Source organism: Python bivittatus, unplaced genomic scaffold (genome assembly GCF_059951505.1).
Source record: "Python bivittatus isolate LINGU-HERP-01145 unplaced genomic scaffold, Pbiv_v1 ctg000850_np1212, whole genome shotgun sequence".
NCBI classification, from domain to species: Eukaryota; Metazoa; Chordata; class Lepidosauria; order Squamata; family Pythonidae; genus Python; species Python bivittatus.
Window position 1 is genome coordinate 1985269 of NW_028277112.1, and position 12332 is coordinate 1997600.

At 38.1% G+C, this 12332-nt stretch overlaps 1 protein-coding gene across 10 annotated transcripts in view; it reads left to right on the forward strand.

The window, feature by feature from the left end:
* The window catches only part of MAST4 (microtubule associated serine/threonine kinase family member 4), a 227359-nt gene that overhangs the window by 178572 nt on the left and 36455 nt on the right, over positions 1-12332 (forward strand). For all 10 annotated transcript variants that reach the window (XM_088130318.1, XM_088130319.1, XM_088130320.1 and 7 more), the window contains 4 exons: positions 3893-3954; positions 4991-5076; positions 10673-10881; positions 11544-11682. In XM_088130318.1, the coding sequence (XP_087986444.1) occupies positions 3893-3954; positions 4991-5076; positions 10673-10881; positions 11544-11682 (496 nt within the window). The remainder of the gene's footprint in view (positions 1-3892; positions 3955-4990; positions 5077-10672; positions 10882-11543; positions 11683-12332) is intronic.

The following is a 12332-nucleotide window of genomic DNA, read 5'->3' on the forward strand; positions in this document are numbered from 1 at the left end:
ATCTTTTTAAGTGGGAGAACTTGCACAATTGGTGGCTGACTAAATACTTTTTTGCCCCACTGTAAATGTTAGTACTGCTTTATTTGTTGTGTCGTATTATGGGAGCATTATAGTAGCCAAGCCTACTTCTGCTGATTTACATTATGAAAGCACATTTTAAAGAAGGACATTTTTTTTTCCAGTTATAATACATTTCTTTACACCTAATGGAATTTTCTAGTAATTGGGCTTAACATTGCAGCTTTTACTTTTTCCTCTGTTTGTTACAATTTCCACTGTATATTTTCTTCAAATGAAATAATGCATGCAGTTCTTGAAGATAATGCTAGATAAAGCTATTCTATTCACAAAGCAATAGCACAGCAGATTCATCATTTATTGGAGCCTGGTCACTGTATTTCAGAAATGCTCCCCAGGGTGAATTTTTTTCCCTGTGGCTTTTAGATTATCATCTTTACCTTTTTGAATCATGACTCTTTAGAAATGGTTTAAGTCAATAAAATAAAAAAGCAGATGTTTAATGTTATTTAGATGAGTTTAAAAAATGTCTTCAGGCATTGCAAAATGGTTCCTTAGCTTCCTGCTTCAAAAGCTGACTTTTGGTTTTATTCTGTTACTACCTACTGTTTACAAATAATGTGTATTTTTCAGATAATGTTATTTTTATCAAAAGTAGCATACATAGCTGAACCACTTTAATTTTCTATTTATGAATATAAATTTGGGATTGACAAGACTATACATTGTATAGTACAGTGGCTTGTTTTTTACAAAAACAAAAACAAGCCAAGAGCTGTTTCTCTCAGCAGTTCTGTAATAAAATTTCACATTTATATATTGGTAGTAAAGCTAATCTGAAGTTTTACGTTTTTGTTCTAGGTGTCCTTCACCTTAAATGAAAACATGCTGGGTTTGATTTAAAAGAAAACCCTGCAGGCATGTTTGACTTTCATTGTGATTTATTATAAATTTGTAAGGAACTACATTTTGCATTATGAATTTTATGTTTGCTCTTATAAGTTGATTTTCTTTGTGCTTTCAATTTCAAAGTCGAATGGTTGTATGTGTGTGTTTGTATTTGTGCGTATAGGTAGTCCTTGGTTAACGACAGTAATTGGGACCGGAATTTCCATCGCTATGCGATGCGGTCTTAAAGCACAACATCACGTGACTGCACCGCTTAGCAATGGCAATCCAGCACTTCCCATTGCCGTCATTAAGTGAGGATCATGGGTCATTAAGCAGGTCCCAGGCAGCTCACAAGCAGGCCATCAGACAGGTAAGGTGTGGTGCATGGTGTGAGCGTGGCAGGGCTGGAGGTGGCTGCTGCTGGGCAGGAGAAGGTGCACAAGTGGCCTGCAAGGTGCAGTGGGGCCAGGAGTGGCTGCTACTGAGTGGGGGAGGCTGTGAGTGACTTACCCGAATGACTTGCAATCTTCCCTGCTGGCTTCCCCATTGACTTTGCTTGTAGGAAGCTGTCAGGAAAGGTCGCAAATGGCAATCACATGACTGCGGGACACTACAACCATTGTAAGTGCAAGCCAGTTGCCAAGTGCCCAGATCATGATCACGTGACCATGGGGGTGCTGTGATGGCCAGAACTTTGAGAACTGGTCATAAGTCTCCTTTTTCAGCACTTCGAACAGTCGCTGAGGACTACCTGTACATGCACCCACAAAATAAACATTTATATTTATTTAATTTTTAAGTTGCTTCTTCTGCATTTATTTCAGTGACTAAAATATTCATTATAAGGAAACTATAATGCAGTAGCAAAGTTTGAAACACAAATATAATTTCCATGCAGATTTTCATATAAATAAGTGTCTTTTCTGGCTATGTGCTTTACATGAATAAATGTAATAATTAATTGTATAATCCTAACTAGGAAGTGTACTGACAAAGAGGAGATTAGAATGAGGCACGAATCACTTCTATTGGTAGACAATCCCTGAGATCTCCTGATAGAGATCTGGCAACAGAACTGCCTTCTTTGTCTGAAATACACTGTTGATGTACAACATCCAGAACCACCCTTACATTGCTAGCAGTGAGGTTAGCCATTGCTAATTTCCAACACATTGGCTCATAAGAAGTCCAAAAAACAGTCTTAATTTCCTTTTTGAGCTGCACCCATTCTAAAATAATTCACTTTAGGCTATAGATAGGTTCTTTCTAATTGTTTCTCCACTTTCCCTTCATCCTTCTGCTAACATGCCATGATTGCAATATTGTACCAGAATCTAGTCTGGCTTCATAGGATTTTGGATAGATACTTCTGAGTTGAATGGACACAGGAAAAAATTAGCAAAGTTGCAGATCTTTAGAATGACTCTAATTCTGTTAATTACCATCTGTCATAAATAAAGGAAAAAATAAAATAGTTCACACTTAAGATTACAGTGGTACCTCGGGTTACGAACGCCTCTGCTTACGAACTTTTTGGGTTACGACCAGCTCTGGCCGCAAAAATTTACCTCGGTTTGCGAACTCCGCCTCGGGGTACGAACTGGATCCGCGGCCATTTTTTGCCGTGACGTGGTCTGCGGCCATTTTCCGCCCGTGCCACGTGGTCTGCGGCCATTTTTCCGCCTGTGCCACATGGTCTGCGGCCATTTTCCGCCCATGCCACATGGTCCGCGGCCATTTGTCCGCCTGTGCCATGTGGTCCGCGGCCATTTTTCCGCCCTGCCGCACGGTCCGCGGCCGTTTTTCCGCCCTGCTGCGTGGTCCGCGGCCGTTTTTCCGCCCGTGCCATGCAGTCCGCAACCGTTTTTCCGCCCTTGATGCGTGATCCGCGGACGCTGGAACGGATTAACTGTAATTACATTGAACCTTATGGGAAAATTTGCTTCGGGTTGCGAACAAATCGGGTTGTGACCGAACGGATTAAATTCGTAACCCGAGGTACCACTGTGTATCTAATACTATTTGTCTGCCTGCAGAACAGAAACTACTGGTGAAAGCATAGTCTGAGGCTACAAGGGGAAGTATGGGGAAGGGAAAGTTGGGTAAATCTTGTGTGATTATATTCTTGGAATATTTCAGGCTAAATTTCTGGATTGGACAAGGATGAAACTCAGATTATTCAAATCCCTCTTACCACACACAATAAGTTGCTAAAAATAATACTAAATGCATGTACAGTCAGAAATGCATGTCTTTTACCTGTAGGAATATAAATATTTAGAAACCAGCTCAAGTTTTTAAAGTATTTCATCGATTGCATGTTTGTTGCAAGTGAATTCATGGAAGTGTTCAGAAGATAGCAAAGCTATAGAGTAGCCATATAGCTGCTAAATTTCCTGTTAACCTCTATAATTCATTTATGCATTCCGTTCTAAATAGGGAAGATGAGATCCTTGTAAACCAGTTAGTTGTTCTTAACACTAGACAAAAATCTGATGATTAAATTTCACATTGCTACTTTTTTTAGTAAAACAATATCAGTAATTTATGGAGCATCCTATAAATTTGTATGTTGTTTTAGGATGCCAGTGCATCGACATTCAAGAACCAGCACTGAGCAGAAATTGGACTGGATGACCTATACTCATAAATAATATATTTTTTTGGTTCTCAGTGACACAACAGTTCATTCAAAGCCTAATTTGTTTGTTATTATACTGGCGTATTTGAACATTATAGAACCTATAAATAGATGCTTAACATTGACCTTAATTTAGAGGACCTTGGTGTGAGAAGTTGACATACCACTTAAAAATATCCTGAATGTTTATATCTCTCTGTAACCCAATTAAGAATTTTCTTTCCAGCTTAGAGTCCAGTATATATTGCATAACATAATGTGAAACATAGCAAAGCAACATTAATAAAACTTAACATATGCAAAATGTATTCTAAAAATAGTATCTTTTTTTTTTTCTGCTAGAAATAGCTCAGCTAACTAACTATGACAGTGGAGCAGCAGCAACTCCAGAAACTGATGAACCGGTCAGTGTAAATCTTTTGATCTCTTGTACTTTAGCTATTAAACAATTTACTGCTTTGGCTGAATTCACTCATAATGCAAGTGATTTTTTAAGTTATGGAAACAATAATAATGAGCTTGCTCGCCCTTAATGATAAGCAATTATAGGTGAGTACACATGTCTTGCTAAGCCAAAAACAAGCAAACTATATTTTAGCTTAGTGTTATGTGGGAACCAGCTGATTCTTTTCAGTCAGCTGCCTTACAAAAGTAAACTATCATTAAGCTGTCTTACAAAAGTAAATCACAGGGTGGAATATGGATCTGTTTGTTCCTTGAACAATTAAAGAGTTCTTGTCATCATATCCATGCTGCCAGTTTAATATGCAATGTATAATATAAACACAGACATGAAAAGTTGAATGTTGTAAGACAGAAAATAAGATGTTTAGAGTAAAGAAAGTTAAACCTTACGTTTTGGATTTTAATGTTGATACTGTAAATAATGTAAGACTGATTTTTAATTATTTTATTATGGTTACTCTTGATGGTGTTAAATGCTTTGGAAATAATATTTAGAACACAGTATACAAATAATTAAAATATAATGGCAATGTAATTGATGAATAATGGCTTCTAATACATCCCTGAGTGATACCAAAAATTACAATATTTATTTGATGAATGACACTATGTCTGAAAGTTTGCTATCTATAATGGATTGGTTAAATGTATCGCACTACCTCTTTCTGGCTCTCACTTTCTTGCAGTATTTGTTACAGTTGGGTGGTGCTTTGGATCAAAAGAGGAAAAGATGCTTCAGAGTACATGGGGGACTCACATAGCTTTGCCAGCAGCTTCTTACAGAAGCTGAGTATTCTCCCCAAGATCATGCCTTCATCAATTGCAGTGTGATCCTAGGAAAAGGCACCCTTTGATTTAAGGAGTTGCCAACAGGTGTTCATGTGCATCTATGTCTGCTCTGAAGTGCATCTGAAACTTTATACAACCCTAGCATTTGTGTCTGGTGTAACTAATTTTCCTTTATCTATTTTGAAGAATTCTAATGCATCACTTAAACTTCAGAGGAAGCCCCGTGAAAATGATTTTGAAACGATTAAACTGATCAGCAATGGAGCATATGGGTGAGTATAAATAAATAAAATTCTCTCTTTTTCATGATTTTCTGTATCTTGTTATATTTTTCTTAGTATATTTCCCAGTTTTGTTTATTTTTGGCAATGTGCACAAAAATGGTATTCCTTTTGGAAGAACGCTAAAAAATATTATTGTAGAAAAATGTCAGAAGAAATGTACTGAAGCCTATGTGCTGTTTAAAATGAAATGTGTTTGTCCTTTTTTCTCATGAAAGAGACAGAAAGGGAGGGAGGGAGGGAGGGAGGGAGGGAGGGAGGGAGGGAGGGAGGGAGGGAGGGGGAAGGAATAGGTGTCCATCCTTCACTGATCCTGAAGAGAAGATCCTAGTTTGACAGAATGATGTAACTGAGAAGTGAGCTAGTGGCCATGTGAGATTGGAGACTGTAGGGCTGACATAGTCATAAACCTGGAGGGGACACCCTGCTTCATACTTCAGCTGTCATGGAAGTACTGTAGGAAATATGAGAAAGAAGCTCAGTGAAATAGAGCATGGAGAAAGAGAAGAATTTGCTGGTAGAGCTCAGAAGACAGAGACTAGGAATTGAGGGAAGTGAGCAGAGACATTGTTTTAAGGGATTGTGTGCTCAACTATGAGGAATGAAAACATCACTTCTGGAATAGGAACTGAAAGCAAAAAGTCAGAACTGTTTGATTGCGGTGGCATAGAAATACGTTTTATGTGTTTAATCAATAAGTAAAAATAAGTGCATCCTGAGAGTGCCTGATTGAGCTAGATTCCTGATTGAGCTAGATTCATCAGGTCCTAGGGTATGTAGAAAAAATAAAACCAAAAATCAAGTTAGTGTCTAAGACGTAAGACTTGCAGAATGAAACTCTTCTATAACTTCCAGCAGATGTCAAAATTTGGACCCCTAGGAAACACTTTGATTATGACATTTAAACCTCTGCTTTATAGCTTTCAATGTTGCCAGCAGCTGCAATTTGCTCAGTCACATAGAAACACCGTCTGATACTCCCCTGTGTGATTAGATCCTCTCCCTGTAACATTGGTATGTGTTTGGAACTTCCTATTTCTTCAGCTTGACAGACTGATCTTTTTTCCCTAGCTTTGACCTAGTTTTTGCTTTAACAGTGTTTGATTAACCTTGGCTCATAAGTGGTTTATTGCTGCTTCTGGCTGTAAACAGAACTCCAGCAAAGGAGTGTGAAAATGAATGGGCAGGATTCTGCAGTTGTGACTTGCAGTGTTTTTGTCATGCTTGTATTCCTGCATGAAAACAACCTGGCATATCTTTGCTGCAAATGGACTGTTTTTAGTACTGTTGACAAAAAAGTTAACTGATTGGAGCAGCTAGTGGCCACGCTTCCTCCTATGACAGAGGATGGGGGTTTATCAGATCGAACAAAGATTTTACAATAAGAACTGACACAGCAAGCAACTCTTTGTGAGGAAGGGACTCAAACAAAGGGACAAGCAGTTAGAGGGCTGCAGTTGGAAACAAGTTATATAGAAACTATTCTGCACTGCTGGAACTTAGAAACAGCTTTCAGGACCTCACAGAAGAATCAAGCTGCGGGTTTTCAGAGAGGAGAGTAAAGACACAGCAGAACAGAAGAAAGGATGTTGGATCCCTGAAGGGCAGAGGAGATCCTGACAGAAGATCAGAAAAGTCATGGCGGTTGATGGCACTACACAGAATGAAAATAAATGTGTGTCAACTTGACTGTTGGCTCATGAAATGTGTTGTCTGCCCTAAACAAGGATAGGGCTATGACTGAACAACCTTTAGGTCATATTAAATCCACTGAAATTATCCCTTTCTTCTAATCCATTTGGGGACAAAATAATACTGCAAAGGACAGATGACAGTTGTTTCGCCACAGACAGAATATTTATGAAAGAAGCACAGAACTCTGGGGACTTACGTGGTGGTGTCATCCTCCTATTCCTTGGAAGAGAAAGGTGTCACCCTACTCTGCTTTAGCTAGAACCCACTTAGAATACTGTGTCCAGTTTTGGGCACCACCATCTAAAGAGGACATTGAAAAACTAAAATGGATTCAGAGGCAGGCTACCAAGATGGTGAAGAGATTTGAAAAAAGGATAAAGGAATTTGATGAAGGAAGGGAGGAGAGAAGTATATTCAGAGCTGCAAGATTCAATTACTGTAACCTTATAATAAAAGTAGTATTAGCATTCATAACTCTGATGTCCTAATCTGGCCTACCTTGAAGGGCTGACACATTCACATGCATCCATTTGTTCAACTATTCTGTGGTGAAGAATTCCAGAAAAAGATAAAGACAAGTAACTTTTTCTCTTATTGAGCTAGATACTGCTAACTGTTTAGAGGAAAGGCTTCTGATTGTTTGTTTTTTATATTTCTGGTACTTAATGTATTTGGAATGTTTACTGAAGTTACTTCAGAAAAAAAAAATTGTAACTTGAAACGTAGGCTATAAATACTTACACAAAGATCAAATTTTGAAGAGGTGAAAGAGCTGCAGTTACAGTGCTGATTCATATGGCTTTAACTAAGTGAGGACTTGGTGTTCTCTGAAATATACTCTGTGGAAATACAGAAAGTGGGATGTGATTTGAATTTTTTTATTAAGGTAGTGTCATTGTAATTTTAATCTATTGTAATAATATTGGCTTGCCACCAATTGAATTACGTTTGTAGTTTACCTGACTGAGAGAAATTAAAGAAAAGTCTCTCTCAACAAATTAGTCTAGCCTAAGAAGATTAAGGTAAAATAACCTTTGTACATGCAAAATGTTTACATGTTCAAAAGATTAAATATCCAGATCAATTCAAAATCAAGATTGTGGACATCCTGATCAAAAGGCATGTCATCTTCAGTTTGCCACTTTTCTTTTGTTTTCTTGCTTTTCTTTCCATATACTTTCTCTAGTCTGAAAATTAAGAAATTAAAGTAACATCTAGCTGTTTAGTTGAAATGCTTTCAAGTGTATTAATTATGGTAGTACATACAGCATGCTAAATCCTGAATACAATAACATCCTTACCTATGCAATTGATGCCATTTACAGCCTAGTTGGCTATCGATCAGTTAATTTTAATTTATTATTTATTTATTACTTAAATTATTACTTAATTTATTGTTAATCTGTTAATCCAGAGCTGCCGCAGTGGTGGTACTGAGTGTTACTGTCAGATGTGATTATCTCGGCTATGAATTTTATGATTTTTTAATGAAGGTTTTTATACTGTTTTTATTGTTGTATTGTTTGGTTTGGTTGTTTTATACTGTTTTATGTTTGTAAGGCACCCAGAGCATAAATATGAGATACGCAGCTATATAAATTGGAAAAATAAATAAATAAATAAATAAATGTATCCATTAAAGGATTAATCATACAGGTAACTCTAGACTGAAACAGCCACTGTTCATATCTCTCAGTCAAAATTTTAATTCATTGGTCATAACAGTAATTAGTATGCTACTTTCACAATTGTCAATGAAAAGCTGACTCATCATGAAATTCCCATCCTCTTTCCCTTATGTTTCATACAAGATATCATCCTGGGAAGTAAGAGGTACAGGCTGAGTATTGTACAGGGTCATGCCACATACATACAAGTCACACCCCATAGACATTTTATTATATAAATTACATTATATGTTTGAATTGGTTGCCATTTTCTTTTAATCACTTCCTTACTCATTTGACAACCTTTTAAATTCTTTTGAGACTTTGAACATTCCAATACCAATACCAATACCAATACTTTAATGGCCAAGTATAAAACATACACAAGGAATTTATCTTCGGTGATAACAGCAAAATCAACGGTGCGTTTGGATAAGAGCAAAAAAAAGATCACGTGGTATTCAGCAAAGCAATGGCACGAGGGAAAAAACTATTCTGATGTCTGGATGTTTTAACATAAGGAGCTCTATGGCGCCGTCCTGAAGGAAGAAGTTGGAACAGATTGTACCCAGGATGAGAAGAGTCTGCAGATATCCTCTCTGCCCTCCTTTTGACCCTCACAGTATATAGTTCTTCTACAGAAGGCAGATGGATTGCAATGATCCTTTCTGCAGACTTAACTATTCGTTGGAGTCTGAGTCTGTCCTGTTTGGTTGCAGAACCAAACCAGACAGTTATAGAGGAGCAGATAACAGACTCAATGATTCCCCTATAAAACTGCACCAAGAGCTCCTGGGATAATTTAAACTTCCTAAGTTGCCGCAGGAAAAACATCCTTTGCTGTGCCTTTTTAATAATGGCTGTAATGTTATACGTCCATTTCAGGTCTTGGGAAAGTATAGAGCCCAGGAACCTGAAGGACTCTACCACTGATACTAGACTGTTAAGTATAGTAAGGGGAGGAATAGGAGAAGGATTCTTCCTAAAGTCCACAATCATCTCCACGGTCTTAAGTGTATTCAGTTTTAGGTTATTACTACCACACCACAAGACCAGCTGTTGAACCTCCCGTCTATATGCTGACTCATTTCCATTTTGAATTAAACCAATGACAGTTGTATCATCTGCATATTTCAAAATTTTAACAGAAGAGTCCTTTGAAATGCAGTCATTGGTATAAAGGGAAAAAAGCAGTGGAGAAAGCACACATCCCTGAGGGGCACCAGTACTGATTAACCGAGTACTGGAAATAATTTTGCCTAACCTCACATGTTGTTTTCTGCCTGTTAGAAGACTAATAATCCACCCACAAGTATGCACAGGCACAGTAAGCTGGATCAGTTTGTTGTACAGAATTTCTGGTACAATAGTGTTAAATGCTGAACTGAAGTCCACAAAAAGAACTCGTGCATAAGACCCCAAAAGTTCAAGATGTTGCAGAATATAGTGAAGGGCCATATTAACAGCATCATCCACTGACCTGTTCCCCCGATAGGCAAACTGCAGTGGATCTAACGGGATCCGTGATGGCTTTCAAGTGAGCCAATATGAGCCTCTCAAAGGTCTTCATGACCACAGATGTCAATGCAACCGGTCTGTAGTCATTCAGCTCACTAATGGGGGATTTCTTAGGAACTGGGATGATTGTAGAACTCTTAAAACAAGAAGGAACATAGCCCGTCTTCAGTGATTTGTTAAAAATAATGCGTGAAAACGGGGGCCAGTTGTTCTGCACAGACTTTCAGACACGAGGTAGTCACACCATCTGGACCTGGAGCTTTTCCAATCTTTTGCTTTTGAAGCAAACCTCGCACTTCTTTTTCCAGGATCACCAGAGGTAAGGGACCCGGGGGATTCCTAAGTACAGTAACATTTTAACTGGGAACTGACTTTGGGAACACTCAGTATATAGCACATATTTGTGGAATACACAATCTAATTGTGTATTATTACAATTATAATATTGTGCCATATCTGGTTTTTTTTTTAATGAAAACTTCAATGAAACCTTTAAGGACAATTATCAAAACATTATGGATATTACTTCTTTTCTGTAGTTGAATAGATAAATGATAAGTTGGGATAGCAAGCTGGATAAAAAATAAATTCTATTACATCTCATATATTAAACTTGTCCTATCAGAATGTACACCTATTTAGTATTATAGGTTTTTAAATGGTAATTGATTTAATAATTCCCCCATTCCTTTTCTTTTCTTTCCAAGTGCTGTTTATCTGGTGCGTCATAAAGAAACAAGACAGAGATTTGCAATGAAAAAGATTAACAAACAGAATCTCATTCTTCGAAACCAGATTCAGCAGGCATTTGTTGAGCGTGATATCCTGACATTTGCAGAAAATCCATTTGTAGTCAGCATGTATTGTTCCTTTGAAACTAAACGCCATTTATGCATGGCCATGGAATATGTAGAAGGTACATTTTTTGTTCTACATAATATATCAAGCACAATGTACTATAATACTGAGAAATCATAAGCGTCTGTACAATACAAAGTAGCTGTCCCCAACATTTACAGTGCCGATTAAAAATTAGAAATGTCAAATGTTTTTAATTTCTTGACTGAAAAGATGACTCTCTCCTCCATATGTCATAGTGTTCCCATAATGACAGTAGGGCTGGATCAGGGAGATATAGTATCAAATCTCTATATGTCCATGAGATTGTCTAATGTCATCTTGGTCAGTCAGTATTCCTGTTTAATTTAGCTCACAGGTTATTGAGAGGATAAAATGAGAGTGGGAAGGCAAGACTCCAACCAAACCAAAGCAACTACTGGTTGCTACACAATTACCCTCCACTTATGGTGCACGTTTGTAGAGCAAAATGCTTTCTTCTGTATAGGATAATCAGTAAATTAGCATTCAGCATTTTCAAATTATCCCATTCAGTTTTTAATCTGAATTTTGAAAAAAGAATTTCTATGTTCTCACACTGTAGTTTATTCCATTTTTCATTTGCTAATACGGAAGTTGTTTTGTCTTGTTTTTTAATACTCCCATCTGTTTCACTAGTCTGAATATTGTGCTTGTTTTTTTTGTGTGGAAGAAAATATAATAATGTGGATTATGTTTTAGGTGGAGACTGTGCTACTTTGATGAAAAATATGGGTCCTTTGCCTGTAGATATGGCCAGGATGTATTTTGCTGAGACTGTTTTAGCACTGGAATATCTCCACAACTATGGAATAGTACACAGAGATTTGAAACCAGATAAGTATGTATGTAGCATGTAATTAACAGAAAATAATTACAGAAAAAAATAGGGATGTATAATATGAAACAAGAAGAGGAAACGTTTATTTTATTGCTGTCACATAAATTCAGAATTCACAATGTGATTGTGCAGGTTGTCCATGACCATTTGTTCATCGACTGTTCAAAGTTACGTCAGTGCTGAACCAATGGTGGTTACGACTGGTCCTCGGAGTTACAGCCATCCCAGCACTCCTGTGGTCATATGATCGTGATATGGGGGCTTGGCAACCCGTTCATACCTATGACCAGTTGGTATGTGCCCTGCGATCATGTGATTGCCATTTGTAACCTTCCCTGCCAGCTTCCCCAGAAATGTACGGGTGCATGGAGGTGCCATGGGGGTCAGGGTGTGCAGGGGTGTGCAGCACCTCTTGTGTATCCCCACCCACCCTCTCTGACCCATGCAGTGCCCCTTGCACACTCCCATGGAACCTCCCCGACCCACATGACACCTCCTGCACCCCCCCACACCTCCTCCACAACCTACATGGCGACTCTTGTTCATTCCCGCACACCCTCCCTGATCCTGTGGCACCTTTTGTGCATCCCACACCCCTTCCCCAACCCTTTCCACCCCTGCATACCTTCCCCAATCCTCTGCAACCCCAC